At 40.7% G+C, this 27,500-nt stretch overlaps 1 protein-coding gene across 1 annotated transcript in view; it reads left to right on the top strand.

The window, feature by feature from the left end:
• Nucleotides 1-27,500, top strand: part of LOC138052812 (protein MMS22-like) — a 71,825-nt gene that overhangs the window by 35,648 nt on the left and 8,677 nt on the right. Inside the window, exons 16-31 of the mRNA XM_068899400.1 lie at nucleotides 8,421-8,532; nucleotides 9,070-9,148; nucleotides 12,330-12,423; nucleotides 13,059-13,195; nucleotides 14,038-14,128; nucleotides 16,169-16,200; nucleotides 16,666-16,798; nucleotides 17,697-17,783; nucleotides 19,099-19,251; nucleotides 20,469-20,514; nucleotides 21,128-21,208; nucleotides 21,620-21,732; nucleotides 22,312-22,372; nucleotides 23,084-23,200; nucleotides 25,051-25,149; nucleotides 26,951-27,004. Coding sequence (XP_068755501.1) covers nucleotides 8,421-8,532; nucleotides 9,070-9,148; nucleotides 12,330-12,423; nucleotides 13,059-13,195; nucleotides 14,038-14,128; nucleotides 16,169-16,200; nucleotides 16,666-16,798; nucleotides 17,697-17,783; nucleotides 19,099-19,251; nucleotides 20,469-20,514; nucleotides 21,128-21,208; nucleotides 21,620-21,732; nucleotides 22,312-22,372; nucleotides 23,084-23,200; nucleotides 25,051-25,149; nucleotides 26,951-27,004 — 1,489 coding nt within the window. The remainder of the gene's footprint in view (nucleotides 1-8,420; nucleotides 8,533-9,069; nucleotides 9,149-12,329; nucleotides 12,424-13,058; nucleotides 13,196-14,037; nucleotides 14,129-16,168; nucleotides 16,201-16,665; nucleotides 16,799-17,696; nucleotides 17,784-19,098; nucleotides 19,252-20,468; nucleotides 20,515-21,127; nucleotides 21,209-21,619; nucleotides 21,733-22,311; nucleotides 22,373-23,083; nucleotides 23,201-25,050; nucleotides 25,150-26,950; nucleotides 27,005-27,500) is intronic.

The raw sequence follows: 27,500 nt of genomic DNA on the forward strand, positions 1-27,500 counted from the left end.
TTGTAACGATTTTGCGGTTATCACACCGCGCGCTCGTTCGATGTTTGGGGAGTAAACAAAGAAGTGAGAGTTTTGCTATGGCCACTTCAAAAGGTAACTTTGCACCATCTTAGTGTCCGGTGGCCGCCCACATGCATTGAAAGGATAGAAAATGCACTTAGCTATCAAATCTAGTTCACATCTATACTATACTTCAACAATCTCATAGTAACAATTCAATAAAAACCGTAATTAGCAGGAAGTCAAGGCAACCGAAGACAAATTTAGTCAGTGGTCAGAGCGGAATTGAGATCCAGCGCATGTGCATGCAAATCCAACGCCCAAATCGTTTTACGACGCCTTGCTTAATCTCTAACGTTTTTCTCTCGCAAGATGTATCTTTCTTATTGTAGTGAACTTATCTTGATATGTCTTCTAAGCAATTTGGCTTTAAATGCACCGTAAAATTAAGCAAAACTTGCATTCGTTTGCTCCTCGACTCGTCTAGTGGGAGAATATCGATTTTTTTTTTACAATGACTGCAAAATTCTCGCGCGCTCATTGGCTAAATTTTATTGTCATTAAGCGGGCGGACACAAAAATTTATAATTTATGCGATAATGACGCGATATTGCTCGCGTCATATTGAAGTTTCTCGCATTTTTGTCTCGTGTTCTTCTCGTGCTTTGACCCCTCTCCTTTTTTGTTATTGTAAAAAACAAATTGATCATGCGTCTGTCCTGCTATTGACAATGAATTTCGTCATAACATTGTCAAAGTAGTCTGCCGATCCACTCGGGATCAATAACAGGACAGACGCATGAAAAACTGACATCAATTTTTTAAATCGATGGCGTTTAATTTGCAAGACAGGTGCAAAACTTTCGCTTTCGGCTGTCGATCTACAGCCTTCCACGGATAAAACATGAAATGTAAATTAGTGAAATATATGCAAAAAAGGCGAGATAAAAATAATAAGAAGAACAGAGTAAAAGTATGAAAAAAAAAGTGGCTATTGTTTAAAAAGATTGCTATACTGATTTGGAGGCTTGGCACACCTCTGCTACCAAGTATGCTGACAATAATTCTAAGCCGATTCCCAATGAGTGTAGCATTCTTTTTAAAGAATAGCCACTTTTTTTCATACTTTTACTTTGTTCTTATCATTTTTATCTCGCCTTTCTTTTTTGCATATATTTCACTAATTTACATTTCATGTTTTTTTCTTGGAAGGCTGTAGATCGACAGCCGAAAGCTTATGTTCCTTTTAAAACTCTTAGCTAGAGAACGTTTTTATTGTATTTTATAATTCGTTTTGATGGCGGTTCGTTTAGCGCCGTCAACCCTTCGAATAACTGGGCCAGGAATACACAGTGGACCCTTGCCTATTCGAGTTCGAACGCTTCCAAGTTTTAGTCTCAATTCTCAACGACGGAGGAGTCGTTTTACGGCAAAACGTACTTCTCGAAGTCGCCAGTAATACACAAAAGGATTTAGGGATGAATTTAGGAAAATCACCGTACTTGTTGTGTAATAAGCGGTAAAGGTGTAATTCCCAATTAAGTTTAGCATGACGTAAGGTATAAAGCAACAGACCATTAATATGTAGACTTGAAATGTGTTGGCCGCAGAATTCTTCAGTCTAATCCGGCTCAAAATATTTCCATTATTCACTTGCGGTTGAATCTGGCAGATCTGTATTTGATGGCGGCGAACAATGAAGTAAATTTTCAGGTAAATGACAAAGTTTGAAAGCAAAACAAATGCGATTATTCCTGGTATCAGAGTCAGTTGCATGAAAGATTCCCAGTGCCAGAAAATTGACGAGAATGCACCGCACGACCAGATGCTTATCGCCACCACTTTTGCTCGTGAGCTGTTCACGACGGAAGTGTATCTCAAATGTAATTGAAGCGCTAGGAGTCGGTCAAGTCCGATGGCTGTCACGTTGAGAAACGAAATTGTGCAAAGAAAGGAAGATGTTATATTAACAAAGTATTTGCACAGAAACACATACGAAGGCGAAAAGCCATGCACTCCCAAGAGAAGGAAAGCTGTGAACGCCGGCTGTGCTATGAACCCAACGCCAAAATCAGACGCCGCGAGGCTTGCTAGCAAAATGTACGCTGGTAAATGCAAAGAGCGGGTTTTGCAAATTGCGATTAAAATCGCTGAATTTCCCCCTAGTGCTACGAGGCAAGGAAGAACGTTCAACACAGAAATTGCTATTACGGGGAGCTTGTTTTGTGCGAGATGTCTTTGCCGTTGAAGGCACGTAGTATAGTAGTACTCTGTGGCTGAATCAGTCAAGGATAAATACTCGTACGAGAAATTAGTAGCCATTGAAAAAGCGACTTGTACGTTTATGGAGAGGTTACAAGCCGTCGGTCCTCACACCATGCAGCAAACTACAGCTTCGTTTGCATGAGCTTGAGTACAAGCTCCTTTATTAATCAAAGGTTTTAAAACCGGAACAATACGAAAACTTCCTGTTTTGTTGTTAAGTTTTCTTCCGAGAAAAATCATCAAGTAGTTTTTGTGCCATTCCATTGTCATCTGTATAAATAATCGCGACACGCAGGCTTTGTTTAGTTTTTTTTAATTTAAAGTTAACTTCAGTTCAGATTGCGATCGTATCCGAGTTGTTTTCAAAATGAAATGAAACCCAAATCTTGATTACTTGTCGTGTTATGGATAAATGAAAGATGCTAAGCCAACTTTTTGAAATTCACAGCAGGTGAAATGATGTTTTGAGAATGTCACTACGTAATTACACCTTCCAGTGCAATCGAAAGACTTCTCAACCGCAATATAGTTGCTGAAGTTCATTGTTTAAACTTTCTTCCCATTCATTTTATTTTATTAGTTTTTACCCTGCATTATAAGGCTCACGCGGGCGAAGAATAGTTGCGATGTTGTGACAATAGTGCTGGACATTTCATTAGGTGTTTTAACAGAATGTGTCTAACATTTTCGTTTGAAAAGTGAAGATGAAAATAGCGAGGAAACCCAAACGAAACCGCGCGGGGCTAATTCACGAGTAATTAGTTTTCCTCTCAAAGTCCAAAAACGGATAAACATTGTTATTCAAGAGATAAAAGCTGGAGTAACTTCCTCCTGCTGGTTTCACTGCGGACTAAGATCCGTATTAGACAGCAGTCTTTTTTTTTTCGGTATTTGCACTCTCTCTTTGGAACAGCTTTACGAGATGTCTTTGTTGGATATGCAACAATATATCTTAACTACAGAAAGGTAATGGTGCTAAGGAAGCTTTTTAGTCAAGAGCCCTACAAAAAGGTTACTTGGATGATTCTTTGAAGTAACTTTTTCATTGGAAATCTGACGTCACTTTAATCAGAAGGCGCATGCGCATCTAGTCCGAATCCTCTGCCGTGAATTTCAGTGAAAAACAGGTAAAAGCTCTCAGGAAACGAAAGTAAGCGGCGGTTTTTTCACCGGATGGGAACCGTCGCGTCATTTTGCGTAAACTGTAGCATGGAATTTCTATTTGGACAAAAAAAGAAGCTGATATTTTGAAAAGTGTATCAAACGAGGGCTTTACGACTTGATGTTTTTTTTTGAGTTATGATTTCTTTTAAAACCCATGCTACAGATTTTGTGTTAGAATGTTCTCATACTGTTGCGTTGGAAATTTGAGAAGAACAGAGTTAATTCGCTGAGTTTTTAGGCATTTACTGTTTTGGTCACTTGATTTACCAAATATGGTTGTGAGTGGAAGCAGACAAAAGAATGTTAAATAGAACACACGTGGAAAAAAAGGATAACTGTCGAGTGAAAGGAATTCGAGAAATGACTATTTGAAGGGGTCCATAGCAACGGTTTGCTAGTTAAGAGTCACCCCCCTTAATGAAGGATTTCTTAAATACTGGATCTCTAACTTTGGACTATTTTGAGTCAGATTCTTGTTAGGGCTTCGAGATTACTAAGAAGTCTCTTTCCCGTAATGTGGTGGTTTACGATTAAGAGGCAGAAGGTCCAGGTCAATTTTATTTTAAAATCATAGCAATAGTTTTTTTTTATACAAAGGATACGTTTTTTTACAACCTCTGCCGTGTAGCACGTATATTTCAATGAATATATCTATTGTAGTATAATTTTAAGTGCTATTTTTATTTCCTTATAATCCATCCGGCTGAGCGTACCATCAGATAGTACGCGCGCTGTCATTGGCTAAATTAGCGGGCCGGATTCTACAGTACGGCCCGCTGTACAGCCCGCTAAATTTAAAATTTCGACAAAACGTCATCTAACGAGTTTTCATGTCATTTCTGTTGCATAAACTTTTTCTGAAAACTGTTTGAATCTTGCAAGCAACTATTTCAAACTTAACAGCCAAGAAGATTTAGTTTTTGGGATTTTGGCACGGCATTCTTTGTGGCAGTTGAACCTTCCGCTTCACTTTGACTACTTTCCTTGCCCGCGCGCCGGTTAACCTCAGAGATATAATAAATATCTTACTAACCTCGTTTTCTCGGTCCGTACTGTAAGTTACGGATCCTCGTTTTTTCCCGTTGATTTATGGCCCAAGCGCGAAGGAAGGATGCGGACGTCTATTATAAATGATAGCTGTCGATATTCTTAATTTCTGACTTCAGTTACACGAGATAGTCAATGAAAAAAGTTTATTTAGGGTGAGTCAGTGTCACAAACCATTGACGCTAAGTGCGTCGCGATAGGACACAGTATATTTTAAAATGTCTTTACGAAAAGAGGGTGTGCTACCCACGACAAGAGGCGCCAAAGTTGATCTCAAATGTTCCGTACTTAAAAAACTACCAATCCTTTTGTCGCTTACCTCTAAAACATTGTGCAATGTAACAGATAGTGGATTTACTTTTTGTGATCATTATCCGAAAAATTGAGGCAATGACAAGAGGAATTAGCCGAATGCTTTGCCTTGTCCTGTCACAGGAACCTCATCCAATACTACCAACTTACCTTATCCATGCGCCTGTACGCATGGGTTTCATCCAATAATTGTTTGTAATCACCGCGCTCAAAGAGCGGCACGTCTTTGTTGGCATTTCAGTGACCGCCTTTCAAATCCCGTGAAGACTTTTTTTTATAGCTTTTCCAATTTATAAATACTTTTGTCCTTTGGCCATTTCAATTTCAACAGGAAAAGAAAACAAACAGCGGTTACAAACATTTTCATTTTATACTTGACGTTTCGTATGTTGCAGCATACATCATCAGAAGTGACGGTTAAAAACTGTTACACAGAATTTTAAAAAACTAGAGCGAGGAACTGGTGACTAGTTAAAAAGTGTGATAACAAAATCGTAACTTCCGGTAGTCGATTCTTCCGGAAGAAATTAATAAAGAAAAAGCTTCTCACTACCAATGTTTTCATTGAGAGAGGGTTTTAAGTCACTGATTAATAGCGTTTCTTTAATTTTACATTGCATGTCGGACTTCCCAGTTGCGAGGATTTCAAAATGGTCCCATTTGATGTTATGACCGGTAGAAATTGTATGGTCTGCAACAGCAGAGGCGTGGCCGACTTGTGTAAGAGCTTTGAAATGCTCGGACTTCCTGTCATGCAATCTTCTTTTTGTTTTGCCGATGTAGAAGGAATCACAGTCCCAACAACTGGCTTTGTATACTATTTTTGATCTTTGAGAACGACTGAAACGATCTTTGTAGGGAAAAAAAGACTTAATCCTGCAAGTGTTTTGAAAAATAACCCTAAGATTGACACAGCCATAAAACTTACTAATACAAGATTTAACACGTCGAGTAAGAGCTTCACTTTGAAAGCCCAAAAAAGGCAAGACAAGAATGATATCTTTCTTAGGAACAGTGGTGGCAGGTTCAGCAGACCTGTTTTTTTGTCTGTTCAAAACATCATTAATGTTGTAACAAAGGACGCCTCTTGGGTAACCATTTTGAAGGAGAGTGTTCTTGAGATCGAAGAGAGTCGACTGTAACAAGGAAGAACTCGAGCAGATGCGTAAGCAGCGATAGGTGAGGGTGCGGATTAAATTTATTTTATACTTTCTAGGAGTGAAAGAGTCCCACTTGGTGTAGAGGCCAGTGAAAGTTGTTTTGCGATGCACTGTTGTTGTGAAATTGTTGAGATTGCGCTTAATGCGGACATCTAAAAATGGAATCTCCTGGTTTTCTTCAAGTTCCATTGTAAATTTGATGTTAGGATGTCTGGTGTTAAGAAAATGCAGAAAACTGGCCGCAGTGGCTTCACTGTCGAACAAAGAAAATGTGTCATCCACATATCTAAACCAAATGGAGGGACGAGAATCTACATTAGCCAACCATTTCTGTTCAAAGTCACACATGAAAATGTTAGCTAATACTGGGCCTAGCGGAGACCCCATTGCAACGCCATTACGACCAAATCGATGGCGTTGCAATGGGGTCTCCGCTAGGCCCAGTATTAGCTAACATTTTCATGTGTGACTTTGAACAGAAATGGTTGGCTAATGTAGATTCTCGTCCCTCCATTTGGTTTAGATATGTGGATGACACATTTTCTTTGTTCGACAGTGAAGCCACTGCGGCCAGTTTTCTGCATTTTCTTAACACCAGACATCCTAACATCAAATTTACAATGGAACTTGAAGAAAACCAGGAGATTCCATTTTTAGATGTCCGCATTAAGCGCAATCTCAACAATTTCACAACAACAGTGCATCGCAAAACAACTTTCACTGGCCTCTACACCAAGTGGGACTCTTTCACTCCTAGAAAGTATAAAATAAATTTAATCCGCACCCTCACCTATCGCTGCTTACGCATCTGCTCGAGTTCTTCCTTGTTACAGTCGACTCTCTTCGATCTCAAGAACACTCTCCTTCAAAATGGTTACCCAAGAGGCGTCCTTTGTTACAACATTAATGATGTTTTGAACAGACAAAAAAACAGGTCTGCTGAACCTGCCACCACTGTTCCTAAGAAAGATATCATTCTTGTCTTGCCTTTTTTGGGCTTTCAAAGTGAAGCTCTTACTCGACGTGTTAAATCTTGTATTAGTAAGTTTTATGGCTGTGTCAATCTTAGGGTTATTTTTCAAAACACTTGCAGGATTAAGTCTTTTTTTCCCTACAAAGATCGTTTCAGTCGTTCTCAAAGATCAAAAATAGTATACAAAGCCAGTTGTTGGGACTGTGATTCCTTCTACATCGGCAAAACAAAAAGAAGATTGCATGACAGGAAGTCCGAGCATTTCAAAGCTCTTACACAAGTCGGCCACGCCTCTGCTGTTGCAGACCATACAATTTCTACCGGTCATAACATCAAATGGGACCATTTTGAAATCCTCGCAACTGGGAAGTCCGACATGCAATGTAAAATTAAAGAAACGCTATTAATCAGTGACTTAAAACCCTCTCTCAATGAAAACATTGGTAGTGAGAAGCTTTTTCTTTATTAATTTCTTCCGGAAGAATCGACTACCGGAAGTTACGATTTTGTTATCACACTTTTTAACTAGTCACCAGTTCCTCGCTCTAGTTTTTTAAAATTCTGTGTAACAGTTTTTAACCGTCACTTCTGATGATGTATGCTGCAACATACGAAACGTCAAGTATAAAATGAAAATGTTTGTAACCGCTGTTTGTTTTCTTTTCCAATTTAACCTTTTTGCTCACAATAGTCTTATTTAAAAAGTTCTTTCTTGTCCTGGTCAGGAATGACAGCAAATTATAAGTTATAAATTATTCGGTTCGCAATGTTTCGGCCTCTATTCTGTTGGTCTCACTTCGTGCTAACTATATTTAGTACCACCCAACTAGTGGACTAATGCAAATCCGGCATTTTGATTGGCTACGCTACTAGAGGACTATTATTAATAGTCCTTGAGTAGCGAAAAGCGTGACGCTTTCTTTCGTTTTATTCCCAAGTAAATACTTCTTCAACTTGCATTTGCTAACTTTATTATTGTCTTTTCTGTCCGACTAGTTGGGTGATACTAAAACAATTAGACCCTTCGCCCTCAAGGGCCACGGGTCAATAGCCCATTCGGCTTCGCCTCATTGTCTATTGACCCGTAGCCCGCAAGGGCTACGGGTCTAATTGTTAATTAACAAAGTATCAGTTGCGGTTGCTTTACACCATGAGGAAGCCTTTAAAATGTGGATGGCATTATGTTTAACTTAAGTTGATCATTATTATACCTCTGATTGAACGCGAGCTGTAATTGGCCTATTTAGCGTTCTGTGCTCAACAGAACGGCACCTCAATTTCAGTTGTTGTTGTTGCTTAGTTCAGAGATCTGGAAATATAATACATATCTTCTCGGGGCGCGTTGTTAGTTACTGTCCTTTATTGTTCCGGGTGAATTTGTGGCCCTCCTGCCTCACACACGGGTCATAAACTAGTCTAAACTAAACTGACCACGCGCGGGCTGCAACGTACGGTGCTGTTGTTTAATTCAGGAGAAGTATGCATTTTCTCTATTTAAGATTCTACTCCAAGTTTCACAAACGGCGTATGGAAGAGCTGAACAGTACGGGACTTCATCAATTCATCAGTCTTTTTCTGACTTTGTCGTGTGTGGCAGACCTGGAGGATGTGGTAAGAGGCCTCTCTTGTTTGCACGATGGTCGCGCGGAGAACTTTGATACCGGTGATTCGAAAGTCTCCTAATGGTTTAGTTAATGGAATTTTAAAAATCAGAACGAAATTGGCTCAACTCTGATTTTGTCTCTTGTCGGGACTCGACCGCTGTGTACTGTCCTTGTTTCTCCTCATCAGGCCATCCTTCTTGAATTCTTTCATGAATTCTCTTCTTGAATTCTTTCATGAATTCTTCCATGAATTCTTTTGAAAACAAGGCAAAGTGCGGAATTTTTTGCGATAGCTCTACTTTGCACATGAATGAAACAGATTTTAATGGGATGGACGTCGCAAATGGTTCTTATTGGGAAAAAGGCTTTTGTAAATTCAGAAAAGATCTATTATTATAGATCTTATCTGAAAGGGGCTATTAGCAAAACGTCATTTATCTTTTCCAATATTTTAATATTTCATTGCTTGGTGTGCTGCCAAATCTCTGATATTTTAGAGCTTTTCTCAAGAGGTGAACCAATTTTGTTGCCTCTCCTCTCTCAGGCAAACAAGATGTGTTCTTTCCTTGATTTTTTGGACTTCGGCAAAATGCAACACGACAAGAAAACCTGTGTGTGGAAAGGTAAGTTGTCCCCTTCGTTGCCGTAAACCTAGGTTTCACATGTCAGGAGAATCCCAGACGATCGTAATTTTACGCTGTTTTGACCGTCCCATGATCTTGCCGACTTTTTAAAACTGGAAATCCTAGACGCCCTCGATCATCTGAAATGATCGCAATCTAGGAGCCCTTGGGTAGGAGCTTGCCTCTTCCCATACAAGCCCTGAGTCAACCTTTGCGCGTATATTTCTATTTTTAGAACGCCATGAGTTCTTCGGCCCTACATGCACTGTTTAGAATGACCAATTAGAATAAAGTTATTGTTGAACGAAGACAAAGATAGAGCAAACAATGTATGCTGATTGTGCAAATCGTGATTGATGTAACTTGATGTAAATGTGAGTCTCCTGCTGAAGAGTTAGTGCTAAAAATAGACAGATACGCGCAAACATGAGGTTGACTCAAGCCAGGTGATCTGGTGACGTAATTCGGAGGACTGGGGAGAAAAATTTTAACGCCGTATCCCACAACCGCGCGCGGCCTTATTTTCGAATTCAACATGGCAGAGGCAAGGTTAGGACTCGTCGGTTCTACTTGATTGTTCATTCAGTAACAGGAAATGTGGGAGACACGGAATGATCTGTTGAGTTTTGGCGTTGGAAATACTGCAGGGAGTTTGCATGGAAACAACACCCAAGGCCGCGCACGGTTGTGGAATACGGCGTTATAATTTTTCTTCCCATTCCTCCAAATTACGTCACCAGACCACCTGGAGGATATAGTGCATAAGGAGGCTCCTGGTTATGGGCTCCTCTCGCAATCGTAACGGGAAAACCAGAACTGTATGTATTTCCCGACACATCTCATTCCCTGCTAGCAGAGATCTCTTCTCTTTTGCATTCGCTGGGTTGACGAGTACGGGAAAAGAGACCGCTGCCATAGACCTTTTTGCAGATACGGTGGCTATCTTGATTTGTATTGTTTCAAATAGCTATTATGGGATGCCCAGGGGGCAAATACATATTAATTTGCCCCCTGAGCATCCCATAATGTCTTTCGAAACAATAGAAATCAAAATGGCCGCCGTATCTGCAAAAAGGTCTATGGATCGAAACTCGCTGTGTTGAGCATGCGCGGCGATTACTTAGCGATCGAACCCTCACGTGATACTTTCATGTTTTGTGGGCTCATTTAACAACAGCGGATTTACTGTAAAGGAATGAGCGGGACATAGCTGGCTCAAGTCACAGTCAGCAAACATATCATGGCGCATGCGGTTTGAAGAGTGTCGTCCAAGGTTGTGGACGGCGGTTGGATCAAAGTGAGTTTCGACCAATGGCAGAGGTCTCTTTTCCCGTAATCGTCAGCCCAGCAAACGCAAAAGAAAAGCGACCTCTGCTAGCAGGGAACACATCTTATATCCATGTAGTGGAAGGTGACTAAAGCCGGAAAGTAAGTAAGTATCATTATTCACTTTTTTTTTTTATTTTTTATGGAGCTAGTAGCTAATATCTCCGAGCATTGAACAGAACAACTCACGAAGAATCCCAACTGGCCGGAGGCAAACCAGTTGGCTATTTACAAGTGCAGCCAGGAAATTGAACCAGGGACTACCTGGAACAAATTCAACGAGTGGTCAGAACGTGTCTTGAGCCCGGGATCTCCGGATCTCAAGGCAAGCGCCCTAACCACTGAGCTGCACGGCCTCAAGAGAGCGTATCCCCTACATTTAGCGCCATTTCGATGAAAATTACGTGAAATCTGTCATTACTTCTGTCACACTTCGTGGTTATTTCAAAGGCGACACCTTATTGGTCAGTTGGTGTGAAAGTGGGCCACGCGAACATGGGAACAACATATAAAAATGGGCGCAGTCTTATAATAAATTTCAGGTTATTATCATGGGGCGTGGGGATTCGCTCTCATACCTCACATTGTTTGCGGTCACACTTGAAACACAGTGTAACACTGGTGTTGACACTCAACTCTCTGGTGTTTTGAATCCCTAGGGGAACAATGAACAATAAAAACTTGATTTTAACACCGATGTTAACTCCCTAATGCGACCGCAATCATTCATGTATTGTCGTCAGAGATAACAATATAAAAACTCAAATTAGTACCGTTGGTAACGTCGGAACAATGTCAACCCCTTACTAATTCTCTAAATAAGCCACTTTCAAAAATACCATAGTACTCTTTGTTTGCCCCCCAAAATTTTACATAAGCATTGTTTTTATTTTATGTTGGGACCATTGTAAATCCCAAGAGAAACTGGAAACATTGCTATTGCTTCGATCCAACACAGAGTCCCCCCTCGACAAAGAAACCGAGACCGACGCCCGACAGTTTGCCGAATGTTGGTGAAACGTTGGACGATTGGAAAACAGTAAAATCCGTAAACGTTTGGGATTTTCCCGTCTTATGATAAATGGGCTCAAAAAGGGTATGCTTGAGCGCATTGTCAAAGAAAAGACCTCCATTCGCAAGCCATTACGACAGACGCCTACTGGTGGTGACAAGGCTGGTTTGCACATGCGAAATAAGCATCAACATAACAGAGAGATCTAGCACACGGAAGTCTGCTGCTTTTCGTGGAAGGATGAAAATTCTCTCCTGCATGTAACTATTTAATTTTGTGCCTCGGATATTGCGTTTCCATCCTTCTGATTGTATCACTCAATCTCGGTTATCGCTGAGCTCATATACCGTATGACCTAATATGGAAACGGATTACGTCAAGTTCTGCCAAGCTGGAAGCTGATTGGCTTGAATTTCCAAGTGTACGAGGGTTCAGAATAAAATGAAAATTTAATAAAGCAATTATTCCATTCACACTTGTTGGATATGAGTCTGGTTGTAGCAAACTCGGGGCTACGCGCCTCTATGGCTATTTACAATCATATCCAACCCGCGCTTATGGAATAATTGTTAAATAATAGAAAAATCAAAAAAGTTTCTTTGATTTTTGGCAAAACGCAAATTTCATCCAGACGTTTGCCCGTAGACGCAATGCTAAATCTCTTTGTTGTCTGTCTAGGTGTCCCCAATTAGCACAAACTCCATATATGCTAGACGCTAAGACAACAATTAAGTCCATATCTATGATTCTTGTGATTAAGCTAACGCTCTTTTTTGGTATAGCATTATACATTTTTGGCTAAAGTTGATCTGATTTGGTGTTTATGCTGGCCTATAATTTCAGGTTTGTTTGCTTTGGTACTTATATACAAGGAAAAGAATGTTGACTTTAGTTACTTGGCCGAAAGATTGTCACAGAATTTTGCGACTGTTGCCAGGTGAGATAGAAGATAAGTGTTCACCGTCGTTGTTTTATTATAAGACATTACGAAGACGAGAGGGTAAGGCCCAGAAGTCGATGTCTCCCTTGACTACTTTGGCTCAAAACGAGATGTCGTAGTTAGTACAACACTGGAGGTTGTTTATTCATACTGTCCGCTGGACCAACAGTCAGCGTCTTGAAATAACAGAGAAAAAAGTTTGGGGAGCACTTTTCAGACTTCTCGTATAAGGACAATTGCCACTCTTTCCTAGTAGTACAAATTTGATATGATGCCGCCTGGCCTTGTTATTCCCTCATTGACTTTAAACTTTTTTTAACTGAGATACCTTTCGATTATTGTAACTCGGCGTTAACAGTGCTAACGCCCTCACCTTGTCCTATAGAACCGTCTGTTATTATTTTATTATTTTGGGTCTTGTCGATTGGTCATTAAACCGTGATTGGGCGTGGTTCAACATGCAACACTAGCATAAGCGCCAGCAATGACTTGGGCATGTTCAGTAGCGTCCTGATGATTTGATTCTCAAGTTGATGGGTCAACGTATGTTGCCTGTGCTGATGCTTGTGTCGCTAATAAAATCCAATCTTTTGGGCTTACAGCATAACCTCAGAGACTTATTTTTGTTTCAGTGAGTACACCGAAAGTTTCACGGGCGATAAGAATCATCACAAAAACAACTGGAAACTTATTACACTCTACTTGGACAGCGCGCAAGATGTATTTGAGCACAAGAACAAACAGGACCTATCTGAAAACAAACTTTTAGGTTTGTGAGTAATTTAGAAACACAAGCGAGCTTTGCCCCAGGGATAGGGCGCAGGAATTGAATCAAAGTGCAATAGTGACTTTTCACTCGATCATTCCATCTTGTTAGCTTTGCACAATATTGGTAAAATATATCCTACAGTTAAATTAATCAATGAACGAAATGATATATGAAGTAAATCATATACTGAACTGCGGATATGAAATCAAGTAAAGCTATGATCCTAGCAGTTATGGACACAATTTTAGCAATTGCGGAGAAAAACCTGAAAATTTCAGGACTTCAACGGGGTTTGAACCCGTGACCGCGCGATACCGGTGCGACGCTCTAACCAACTGAGCTGTGAATTTATGAAGCCGGTGACGTTGGGAGCTGGTCAGGCCAACGTCAGTGGTCAGGCTAAGGTCAGTGGCAGGCCAACATCAGTGGCTTCAAAGCTCAGTTGGTTCATAGCTTAGGCTTCTCTACAGAATTGCTAAAATTGTGTCCATAACTGCGAAGATCATAGCTTTACTTGAGCTAAAATTAATGTTAGGAATAAAAGCTTTTGGTCTTCGTAAGTCATAATTACTGAGATTAAATTCGGTAATTTCAAGCTGTTGTTTTGCAGAGTTCGGTGCACAAATGTACTAAACCGTATGTCGCACGTGCAGCGCGAGACTTTTACTCCTGAAATATATATGGTTTCTTTGCTTTTCCGTTTCCGTTACCTTTGTGGTAGCTTTAGATACCTGTTGTGTCTGGTTCTAACGGCTCATCGATTAAGAATATTTTTCTCGGCGCTGTTTGTCATTTTCGGAAGCAGCTCACAGGTTTAATCCTTGAGCTTTGTTACTTTTCAGGTGATGGATTCCAATTCCTGTTTCGTTACTGCCGTGATAACGAGCTGCGATGTTTGCTAACCTTTGTGCAGACAACCCTCTCATCATTGATGTAAGTCTTGGTGATTTTCATCCCGAAGGATCTCCCCATGGCAAGCAACTTCTCTAGTATAAGCCATAATAAAATTCTTAGTGGCCTTCCGTGCCAATTGTGAAATGTCGAACCTACAAATCCTGGAAGACGAGCGAAAACAGCTAGAGAGAGATCTATAGTTTGCTTTCCACAATGGCAGAGATGACGTAACATTAGCAACCAGCCGCCGGGCCGTAATCTGAATTATTAGGCCACTTTGGAAAATACCATAATACTCTTTGTTTGTCTCCCCAAATTTTGAATAAGCATTGTTTTTGTTTTTTCTTGGGACCATTGTAAGTCGCAAGAGAAACTGGAAACAATGGTTATGCAAAATTTGGGGGGACAAACAAAGATTATCATGGTATTTTCCAAAGTGGCCTATAGGAGGTTTGCACGTTTTGTCATCGGCGCCGCAATTTTCTCTTTCGTAAACAAGCGATGCCATGTGGACGAGACTAAGGACAATTTTCACTGTTAAGTTTGTTGTTTGCAAATGAAGAAAAAAATACCTCATCTAGGACTAGATTAGCAGCGTATGTCACTTAGAATTAAAAAAACTGAGAAAAAATAAATTAGAAAAAGTTGATCGAACGATGTCGAACTTGGTTCTGTTGCTTAAAAGCAAAGGCACTAAACCTCTACACTACAGAGACAGCGACTTCAAATGGAAAATTTTAAAGTATTTAATTGAAGCTAATCCTAACAATAGAGTATGTGCACGGCGGCCATATTGGAGGACCGAAACAAAAGAATGATATTCCTTTGGGGAATAAATGTTATTTTTATGCAAATATCTTTAATTGTTTTGGTCCTCCAACATGGCCGCCGTGCACATACTCTATTCTTGGATTTCACATGACGTCACGGCCGCCATGTTGGTGTCCCCAAACAATGAAATGGCGGCCATGTTAGTGTCCCGATCCAATCCTCCAGGAATTGAAAGCTATTATATGCTAACGTCTTCTTTGGTTTTCGTTGAAAAACATGGCTGTTGATCACGTGAGTGACACCCAAGAATTGAAAGCTAACCGAATAAAAAGGCTTGGTTACTAAGAATGGCATCGACGGTAAAGACTTGTTTCCATGTCTCAAAGTGCCCTTGGACGTGAGGGGCCTGGAACTACAAAACTGCAACAACCCAAACCCATACAAAAATGCTAACCTTAGGCCTAAACATTATCTAAAGCATATTGTTTCATGAGGCCTAAGGTTAGCATTTTTGTAAAGGTTTGGGTTGTTTCAGCTATTGTACCCTTCACCCCCTACCGCCACCCCAGGCCCCTCACGTACAAGGGCACTTTGAGATATGAAAACAAGTATTTACCGGCATCGACCGTCAAAAATGTTAACGAAAGGGAAATTAGCATCGGCGCCATATTGAATAAAGGAGTGGTCGCATTAAACTCCGCCACATAGCTCTGTCTCCTGCCACATGTTGCTATCTGTCCTTGTCTATATCCTTAATCTTCAGTTTTCTTTTAAAGCGTCGTTAGATCTCAGCCTTGGTCTTCCCTGATTGCGTTTCCTTTCGCGGAGCTGCGAGTAGAGCAGCTGCCAAAGGAGACGGTCGTGATCCATCCTCTCAACATGTCCAAGCCATCTCAAATTCATCTGTATCAGTTTATCTTCCGTCGATGGTAGTCCTGCACCGCTCAAAACGTCCTTGTTGCTAACCTTGTCCCTCCACGAGATGTTCATGGTGGCTCGAGGACACACTCTAGATAGTCCAAGTGTCAGCACCGTGCAATAGAGTAGCTAGCACTGTCGCCCTGTACACCTTGCATTTGACACGTATAGACTCACGTCTATTGTCCCACAGTCTTTCTCGCAAGTTTCCAAAAAAACGTCAACCATCCTTTAAGAGAGAAGGACTTTTGAGACGAAGGACATTTTGGTGTCCCAAGCAAATTTTCTTCTGCACACTTTTTTGTCAGTAGGCCTTTTTCATGGTTCGCTTGAGTGAGATCAGTTCAATATATTTTTTGTGGGTATCAGTTATTCCTTTTTCGTTTTCAGGCAAAGGTCCAAAAGGAGAAAGGAAGGTTCAGGTAACAGAACAGGAATAAATCATAATCGAATATATAACGGATTGTGCCTGGTTGGTTGAATTTGTTTTCATTTACCGAGCCAGCCCGGTTGGCCGGGCTGTCTTGGTGTCCGAGATCTCGGCTTAACACTAAACCTTTGCAAAAATTTTAAAGTGTTCTTATAAGAGGGCGGGCTCTCGGAAATGTCTGCCAATGTGGCCGTGAGATAATTTTTTGAGAAAGGCTGTTTCACTTATTTTTACGTTCATCCTTGGGTTTTGGATAGCTGAAACCAACAGCACAGTGCTTATGTGCGAAATGCACTTGTCAGATATAATACTCTCTCGCGCCAAAACAAAAAAAAAAGTGTAACTCCTCAATGCGAAGCTTAAAGTGGTGAATGTAAAAAAAAGGGACAGCGTTGATAAATTCTTCGTCTTGCCTAGTTTACGCGTCGAACATAATAATTGTTTTATTTTTATTCAGACCCCACGAGTGGCATGTGGAAGTACATGTTTTGTCACGTGAGAAGCTTGGTGAATGACGCACAGTGTATTCAGTATTTGTCCAGTCCCCTTGCAGACACCCTCGCCGTGTTCACTCTTGCAGCATTGGAAAGGTGAAACATAGGGACGCACTCCGTGCGTAGGAGAACGGACAAATTCAAATTCTTGGTTCCTAATTCAACAATTTGGACGAGGTCTAGTTAATGCCAAAAGGTTGGCTTGGTTACTAATAATGGTACGAGGTTAAGCGCCTGACTTGCGGAAAAGCGAACGGCAGGCTGAAATCGGCTGTTTGGACTAAACGAATGAAGGGGGGTAGTTTTTAAAGAAACTGTGGTGCTGCGTCGGTGGGGAAGTAGTCGATTCGCTCTGACGAAGGGCTAACGCTCGAAACGTCAGCTTTTAGAATATCTGTACGATGGCCAATTTACATTATCAACTCCGTTGATAAAACCAAATTTGTTTTGACTAAAATCGATGAAACCTTTTTAATTTTTCTGCATATTTGCCATAGACCATTTTACGGATGCGGCGGCCATTTTGAAATCCATTGTTTCAAATAGCTATTATGGGATTCCAAGGGGACAAATTAGTATGCATTTGCCTCCTTAGAACCCCATAATAGCTATTTGAAACAATGGATTTCAAAATGGCCGCCGTATCCGTAAAATGGTCTATTAGCCACAGTTATTGAGCAAGACCTAAAAAATGATAAACAAGCTACAATCCTGGGACAAAATTGTTGAGTCATTGTTAACTTTCTTGTCCGTAACTAAAAAAGCTTTTGTTGTGTAAAGTAAATCTCGATATTACCGCTCTCCCTCCCCCTCCGAAAAAAAAATTGAGACATGGATGAGTTATTTGGCTATCTGCTAAACAACATTGTCTTGGGTAGATCGGGGAGGGGACATTCTTGTCCTGCTTTTGAAGTTATGGTCCAGAAGTTTAAAAGAAAACAGGGTCTCAACTCGTTTTGTCCACGATTGCTGAATAAGATCATTTTTGTTTCAGGTATCCTGGAGAAGTTGCAGTGCTACCGGGCGTGTCATTTATCAACCTTTTTCGAGAGCTTGGAATTCCGGATGATATACCCGCCAGGTATAGAATTACAATATCAACATGCACTTTTTTACTTCTTAAAATCTCATTGCATTTCAAATGTTACCTTCTTTAGGAATCTGTATCTAAATTATGGAATGGTCATTCCTTACTTTAGATACACAATGCCAAGTGACACACAAGTGGCCTACTATAGGTGGTTTTCACGTGACGTCATCGTCGCCATGTTGGTGGACGAAAACAAAAGATCTCTCATTAGCGCCTATTGCTCGTCCCTGTTGTTCCCATCTGTGTCTCCGGAGGTTGATTGCAAGCCATCTATATCTCACATTCATATCATATATTATTATTCCACTATTACGCCATTTTACCATATTTGGTCAAGAGAACGCGCGTGTTACAAAGCCTGAGAATTTAGTGGAATAATAAATCTCTTATTCGATGGTTTAGCATATAATACGCGCGGACATTTTGCTCATTGCTGGTATTTTTCCTCGCCCCTGCGGGGCTCGGAAAAATACTACGCGACTCGCAAAATGTCCGCGCGTATTATATGCTAAACCATCGAATAAGATGTATATATTCACGAAAATTTGATGGGGTATTTACAATTGCAAGATCTGTCGAGTATTATATCTTTCACTTCATCTCATCTGATTGTTGACGTTAACACATTGGGCTTTTGAAGTCTGCTCATGCGCTGTTGTAGAAGTCAAGTGGTTAAGTTAGGCGCGGCCGTGGCTTCAGGATTCTGGATTCGTATTATGTTATTAGCAAATATGACAATAGTTGTTCAGAAATTCCTAAGTGGAATAATTAACAAGTATTCGCCGAAGGCGAGGTAAATATCCATCGGGGTTTTTATTCACCGATATTCACCGAGCCTGAGGTGAATAATTGTTTTAGTATAATAGACCATTTTCGAGTTCATGTCTGCCTCCTCTTCAAAGCGAGTTTAAGCGCGAGGTTTTTGTGATGGTTATTAGTTCTACTTTACATATGATTTAGATTCGCTTTGAAGAGGAGGCAGACATAAACACGGAAATGGCCTATTACATAGGTGACTATTTGAAAAATATGCATTTCCTTTAAAACAATTAATTTCTTCATCTATTACCTTGACAAAACGTCTTGCGGCTATTTTGCAAAAACCGCTTAGGTGATTATCGCGTGATAATCACCTCAATTGCAACCAATGAGCGCAGAGAATTTTCAATAATCGCCTTGTAATTTTACTAACAATGATTGTTTTGTCTTGCGCCATTTTAGTTAGTCCGGTACATGAAAGTGTACCCTGTTATTGTCTCCTTTTAAAAAGCAAATAGTGTTATTTGGTTCATGTTATCTCCTTCAGCTTTTGCTGTCGATTCCTGGGCCATATCTTACCTTCATCAGATGCATTCACTGCCATTGAAGCGGAACATTTGGAAGAATCTGTTATTCATGTTTGGTTCAGATGTTTGGTTCAGCTTCCACCCTCTCATGACGGTCTAACTGAATTCTCAAGGTACCACCCTCCTCCCCTTCAGTTCTTAAAAGCTGTGCGGAACGTACCACGACGTTACATCACGGTGTTAATTAAGCAGGCAGGGAGTTAGGCGAAAATGCTTGATTGCTTAGCTGGGGCTCGACTGGTTGGGTCAGTTGTTTGAGCATCTTGATAGCACTAAGGATGTTGACGTCACTCCAGAGAAAGTGGTGCCTTAGTTTGTAACATTGGCAAATGGTTAGACTCTCAAACCTCTGATAAGCACTTATGTCCAGAAACGATACAATAACAAAATTGGCAAAATAACAAAATATCGGCAACAATTTGACCATTTTGGCAAATATGTCGATTGTGGCGAAATTTTGTCAAATTGCCAAATTTATGTAAATTAGTTCAATACATGGTGGCCAGTCATGTTGGCGAATTTGACGATTTTGGCAAATATGGCAAATTCTTGTCAAATCGCCAAATGTATGTAAATTACTTCAATGCATGGTGGTTAGCCGTGTTGGCGAATCTGACGAATCTGAAAAGGACTCTCAAGCCTCCTCCAATAGGAACTAAAAACCGTAGGCCGCATCTTAGAACCCTTGATGTTAACCCTGGTGAACGTTAAGGAAAACCACACATTTTTCGTGAAGAATAGGGCATAGAGTTTCGGGGCTGATGACTTTGATAACAAGAGTCCATCTTTCAGCAGTAAGATTTACTCAAATTGGTGTAGTCCCCATCAGCGTCAGCAAATTGTCTCTTTTTAAACCAAGTTTTGCGGCAAAATAAGAGATAGACAAAATCGGCTAACCCAATGTTGTACCTAATTCAATTCCTTTGGGAATAGAACCTTTTGTTCCACGTATTTCCACGCCATTTAAATGTGAGTGCTAGATTATAACGCAGATGCAATACACAAAGAATGTTAACCCCGGGAGATTTGAATTTAGTACAACATTGAGTTTTCCGATTTGGTCTATTGTTTATTTTCTCGCGAAACCTGGTTCAAAAATTTGGACACTTTTCTGATGCTAATGGGGACAAAACCTGATACCAGATTCTTCCTCCTGGAGGACTCTTGTCGATAGTACGTATTTGGCCAGCCTGTATTAGCCTGAAGGCCAAAAACAAAATAAAGGCAAGAAGTTGGACAATTTACCAGGTACTGGAACCTTACTGTACTTATCATGAAGGTTTAAGGGAATTGGATTTGACGATTTGCTGTCTTTTTGTTCTTTCAACAGAGCTGTTGCTAAGCTGCCTGAGATGAAAGCGATATTAAGGCATCAGGTACTACAGGCTGAATGCTATTTAATAGGGGAGCGAAGAGATTGCATTCGTGAAAGAAAATCCAATTTTAACTTCTTACTAACCGAGCGCGAGGGCCTTACTGGGGAATATTGGCCCGAGGTCGTGGCAGTGCGGACCGAGCGCAGCGAGGTCCGTACAAAAACGACCGAGGGCCAATATTCCCCAGTGCGGCTCGAGCTAGCTCGGTTAGTGAGTAGTTTATTATATGGCTTTTTAATTACCTTTAATTACCTTTTTCAAGCCCGTAATCGGCCCGTGGGCATTACGGGAGAATAATGCCCTACAATTCAGTCACAATTAGCCAATCAGAGCGCGCGTTATATCGGCTACAAACACAAGCCATATATATTAAGACCTCTTATTAGTTCCCTCCTGTTCGGAACTCTTACTTCTTATCTTCTTATCATTATTTTGCGTGGCATAGCCCCTTTAAGCACACTGCAATTTCGTTTCAGCAATTTTAGTGCCGCAATTAATCGGCTCTTTAATAGCGTGCTCCTTTTGTTTGGAATTTGTGATAACAAACCTGCTTAATTCTGAATGTTGTTTTTTTGACTTTGATCTTTCTTCCAACGTATTTATAATTTTTCAGGCTGGATTTGGAACTGGGGAGAGCACTGATACTTCACTTCAGCTTTTTATTGTTGCCCTGGGCCGCCATTTTTCCCTTTTGGTGAGGAAAATTAATGATTCTTGCCACACTAAAACGAGCATTTAAAATGACACTATTCAGGATTGTGTTAAGAGTTATGTCATGATTACACGCTCTAAAGCAGCGAGAAATGATGGGAAAAACACCAACACACTTGGAAACTTGTTCCCGATCTAGCGCAGTGGCACTAGAGCTCTAAGGACCAGTCTTCCAACAAAAAAAAGAGGTCCACAGTGGGATTGACTGACGTAGAATGGCGAAAATTTCTCACCAAGAGCTTCCGTCGTCATCAAGATCACGTGACAAAACGCAAGCCGCAAGCAATCGTGGCATCAGTGTAAAATTTCCAACTTATTTGACCGTCAAGAATTACATTAAGTCCTCCCAACTCAATGTCTTTTAGACATGCGATTGTTCTTTTAATTCTCACAGACCAAGTTTGAGGAGTCAATCCAGTTTCGGGAAAAGGTGCAAAAATATCTTGGTGACGTCATGAAGTATGTCGATCCCGCGCTCAAAAAGGCAGGACCTCCAGATCTTTTAAGGTAGAGAACTAAATTAATCAATTACGTTAGCGGAGTTAAAAATGCAATTTTTTTTTTATTTGGAGATTTTGAACTTACGTGTAGACTATCTGCGCAACGCAGCTCGCACTCAGCGAAGCGGGAAAGCGTCGACCTAGAATTGTGTTTTCCATTTTCGTGCACTTCTACCCATTTGTGCTTGGGCTTGAAATTTCCATACGCGTGAACCTGGCTCGCGCATGGTAATGACACATGTTTCATGTAATCACAGTGGAAGTTGAACCCAAAATAGCGCTAGCCTGGTTCTCAATCATGGAAAAAAGACTTGTGTGACTTTGCCCGGGTATCTCACTGTACTGTGTATACTCCAGACTGTACCTCTATGCGGGTGAATTATACAAAGGAAAGAAAGACGTACATGTTTTCAATCCGCCATTTTGTATTTCCCCAGTAGCGTAGGTTACACAGGCAACCCACTATACAATCACCACAGTCACCTTCCTTGCGTTTGCGTTATACGTGTGAACGCCGTTTCCTTGCCTTTTGCACTTTTATTTGCCTTTAAGTCGCACTTATTAGCTAGTCTTAATTGATCTTTAGGTTGGCGTATCACGTTGCTGGACTACTGGCAAAGGACTGCTATAAAATTATTTACAGTAAGGTAAGGAGGTTTTGTGATGGAGATGAGATAATCAAAGGAGTTTCATGTATTTGTTTGTCGGAAATGCACTGGGATATTTTCTGTTCAGGGAGATGGGGAGTGGGGGGGGGGGGAGAGAACAATCTTAATCAATTTTGAGCAGGTAATGCAAGACACCTGCTCGCCGTGACGCCATAGCAATCGTCGATGCCAAGTTCATTCGAACTAATCCCGGCTCTCTCGTTCATTTCTTTTCAATCATTATAAAATGTTCAGCTTGAATACAAAGTCGAATCAGGTTTTTCAAAACTTTTTCGTTTCTTCTGCCCCCAAACATACAAACGGCGGTCCTGTTTCTTCTCAATGTAATTCTCTGGGAAGTGAGCTCTGTTATTTTTTATTGTCATTGTCATTATTAGTGTCATTCGCAGTCGTAGACTTTATGTAGTTTGTGCGGTATGACCTACGAAAGCACACAGCAACAAGTTTCCATGGTCTCAAGGGTTTCTCCCGTATATCCTTAGAGGGAAATAACTTTTCGAAGCAACCTTACTTGTCGTTCCTCGCAGTGCTGTGTCAGACAGTTACCTGGACACCATTTTTTTAATGTGATCTTCAAACACAACACCACAACAACTGACGTTACCATTATCTCCACAAACGTCCGATTTTTAGTTCTAGGACGAGGAAATGTCGTATCGCCCTCATAGTGCTGTATTTTTAAATCTGTAGACCCAGCCACGTTGTCTTTTTCCACGGCTGTTGGATCAATTTGCTCTTCCCTTGCCTAACAGCAAGAAACCAGTGGCCCCGCTCGTCATGCAGTGCATTAAAACCCACCTCCATCAGGTAATATAACCCGCAGGGTACCGTCTCTAGGGAAGGAATAACGCACCAAGTTGCATGATGAGTAATCATTGCAAGCTAGTGCAGAAAACGGTGCGAAACAGCGAAACTCGATTGTGAGTGCTATTCAAGTGCTGCAGCATTACGTGCTGTCTGCATTGCCGCTTAATCATCCAGTAGTGTAGCGGCACCAGTTGCCTGCTATTATTTGGTATTATAGGCATCTTCTACTGTTTTTAAGTGTAAGTCATTTTTTCAACTATTTAGTCTTTTGTTTTTGGCTTGGGTAGCGAGCCAATCACATCACTCTAATCACCATCATCATCATCATCATCATCATCATCATCATCATCATCATCATCATCATCATCAACGTCATTACTGATTATTAGTATTATTTATTGTAGTTTAATCGCACAAATAGAGCGAGTTTCGATCGAGTGTCGTAAAACCAAAACCAAAGTAATTACTTTATCCAATCAAAAAGGACGCAGACAATCCAGTAAACCATTGAAAACTCGAAATAATTACACGTAGCCGACCCAAAGCGCGGGAACATGTGCACGCGCGAGCAACGATAGGTTTTTGGTTTCACTTCTCTTTGGTTGAAAAAGTGGCGCGAGAACTTTCAACCAATCACTGAGTGAAGTAATCATAAACCAAAGCAATTCGCTAGTTACTTTCGACACTCAATTGAAAACAGCTCTAATGTCAGGCTCCTGCCCATTTCACTGAACTACACCAAGAATCCACACAGCAATTTCTTTTGAGACTCCGTGGCGATTAGCGTTCGATCTTTTCAGGGTATTTCTTTTCAATATGATTTGATACTTAACAATTATTCGCCGAAGGCGAGGTGAATATCGGTGAAGTCGAGGTTTTTATTCACCGATATTCACCTCGCCTGAGGTCAATAATTGTTTTAGTATAATTACGTAGGTGATTATTTGAAAAATATGCATTTTCTTTAAAACAATTAATTTCTTCGTCTGTGACCTCGACGAAACGGCTTGCGGTCATTTTGAAAAAAACCATTTAGGTGATTATCCCGTAATAATCACCTCAAGTACAACCAATCAGCGCAGAGAATTTTCATTAATCACCTATGTAATTATACCGAAGGTAAATTAACCACCGTAACAATGATTCGACAGCTGACGTTTCGACGGTTAACCTTTCATGATCAAAGCCAATAGACGAAGGTTTCAGGGGAAAATCAATCTAAAAATAACTCGGTCTGTAAAAACGCCGTTCAACAAATACAATGAAGTAGGCCTTTTGTATGACCTCACGTGGTACAAAATAGATGCCAAAAATGGAAAGAGCGTGATGAAATTACTAAGAACGTCAAGTTTCAGGCCACTGACTTTTAAGTGCGTGATTTTAGAGCGCTTTGAAAGTTTGAAAACTTGAGAGAATTGTGTGGCTGCTGGATGGCAAAGGTTTGCCATTCAGTAGCTGTTTTTCATATAAATCTCAGTAAATCTTTTAGCATTAAAATCACTGTAAAATCTCTCACATAAATGTCAGTGGCCTCAAAATTGACATCCTTACTAATTTCATCACGCTCTTTCCATTTCTGGCATCTATTTTGTACCAAAGACCTTTTTTTTTATGATTGACAAGGTCACGTGACAAGGTCATGCAAAGAGCCTGTTGTACGCTCCTAATCACCAGCTCCTGACCTTTGTAAACTCGTGAGATAAAACCAAATTTCGCCTTGATTAACCACACTTCCTTCAGAAACCACTGAACCATTTATTTCTTTTCCAAATTGACAAACATGAGTAGGCGTCCATTCCTAAGAATAGTCTCAAAGAAAAAACGTTGCCACTGACTTGTTTTGTGTACAGTTTCTACAGGGTCTGGCGTGCCTGGACTTTAAACGAGACGAATTTATTCGGAGAAAGATCAAGCAAGTGTTTACGACGTATTTCCGTCCTTTTAATCAGGTACAATGCACTTTTGCTTCAACGCTTCTTTCTAAGGGTGCGTTCGATTGACCGTAATCCGGAATAGGAATACATGGAATATCACTTAGAAATCCTTCGTTTTTCCGGAGATTCACATTCAAATTGTCAAACATCTGCTAAAATGCTATTTTGAACATATTTTTATTATCCTTGCTGCTTCGAAACGCGCCAAACATACCGTTTTAATCATCACTCTAAGTATTCTTATTCCGGAATACGGTCAATCGAACGCGCCCTAATATATTCAGTTTCATACTAGGGAAGAAACCCGCGATCACCTTACCTCGGTAAAAAAGTTCAGCACCATGCTGTAACTCAGACAGAGACATCCTACGCTTCCCTGGACGTAGACAATCTTACTCACAACACCCCTCTTGGTATCAACACTGATTCTGTCAGTGAAAGTCAACGAAACTTTGTTACGAATACAGGGAAGGATTACGTTTTTGCAAACGTTGGCCGTGTAGCACTTATATTTGAACAGACTTAACGGATTAGAGTGTAATGTGAAGTACTAAGTTTCTAACCCACATGAACCATGTGAGTGTTAACCCTACTTAAGGAAATGGGCCCACACGAGGACAAAAAAACTCTGACCAGGGTGGGAATTGAACCTGCTACCTTCGGGTTAGATCACCGCTGCTCTACCGACTGAGCTACAAGGTCAGACGGGAGCAGGCCGTGGGAACTGAAGATGTTAGAGGGAAACTGTCACGAGAAGTTCATGCGCTAGCGTCTTGTGAAAACTTGAAAAGTGTTAGGTTAACTTTTTTTCAAGTTGAATCGACAAATTCAAAATGGTGTCCACTGGGGAGGGCCATGGTGGACAAAGGAGAAACTCCGGCGAATATAAGTTACTCACGCGTGGATCCATGATGGCGGCTAGAATTTTCCGTGGGCTCAAGAGCAAACAAACTCGAGCATGCGCAGCTCATGTCAGTGCCCCTTTAAAGTCACGGCAATGAACATGTACAAGTACAGGGAAGGATTACGTTTTTGCAAACGTTGGCCATCAGTAGGGCTAACGCTCACATGGTTCATACGGGGTAGAAACTTAGCACTTCACATTACACTCTAATCAGTTAAGTTTTTTGTTACGAATAGTCAGTTAAAATGTTTCCTACCTAGTGAGATTGCATTTAATGGATGTTTCATCGTCGTGCGGAACGTGGGGTTATCCCAGCTCGAATATTCTTCATTTTATTCTAACCGAGGGGTTTGTGTTAAATTTTCTGTTTAGCCTTTCAGCCGCACTTTTTGTTGCCATGGGCTCCGGATTCTTCAAATTTTGTCTCCTCAATAAATCGCTTGTGGAAGAGATTTGCTTTTCGATTTTGGCTCGGGGAGACTAGCCTCCTATTGCTCAGTGGTAGAGCATCCGAATTAATATTCGGCAAGTCGTAGGTTCGACTCGGATCTTTTTCAACTCCCTCAACTGGAGCTGTCAGTGAAGCATATCGTCTAACGCCGTGAATCATCATCATCATCATCATAATCGTCATCAACATCATCACAACAATTGTTTCGATCATCATTAACAGTTTCACCTTAAAAGGAAGTTTCATCTTTAGAAAGTACGAAATACACATTCGTTTGCGGATTTTCTCGTTTGCTTCAGTTAATTGGGATGTTAAATAGGTGTCGCTCCGTCTCTGTGTCCGGGAAGTGCAGTGTCAATATTTTGCTGAAGCAATCAGATATGTATTTTAGCATTTGTTAATACCGTATCGATAAAATTGCACTGTTTGTTCATTTGTTTGTTTGTTTGTTTTTGTCACAGATGTTACAATCAGCTCCCGCAACTTCAAGTATCCCTACCAAGAACCCGTTCATCGTAAGAATTTTAAGAATGAAGTAAAGGATTGATTTGCTATTTTAGTATGATCATATTAAATAATCTGACCCACCCACTTTACATTGCGCGCCTTTGTTGTTGTTGTTATCCGGGAATGTTCCAGAAATGTTAATTCACTGATTCTGATTGTTTCAGCCGTAAAACGTCCTCTGTTCCTCGAGGAATTCCCAATTGCGGTAATCTTCGCTGCTATTCCAAGAGTATAGATGGTTCAACAACGATTCGGTTTCCACTCCATAACATGTTCCGAGAGAGTAATACATAAATAAGACTAGAAACTGAAATTCTAATAAACACAGCTTATTTTCTCGTGGAAAACAGAATTATATACCCCACTTGATACCCGATGGAAACAGATTACTTCGAACAGTCATAGAATTCCGAGTTTCGGGGGCCCTGAAAATGGCAACTAAAGTAATGTGGGCGCGCAATGTAAAGTGGGTGGGTCAGATTCTTGAAGTGCTGTTACCCTGTC

The sequence above is a fragment of the Montipora capricornis genome, chromosome 6 (genome assembly GCF_036669925.1).
Source record: "Montipora capricornis isolate CH-2021 chromosome 6, ASM3666992v2, whole genome shotgun sequence".
Taxonomy (NCBI): domain Eukaryota; kingdom Metazoa; phylum Cnidaria; class Anthozoa; order Scleractinia; family Acroporidae; genus Montipora; species Montipora capricornis.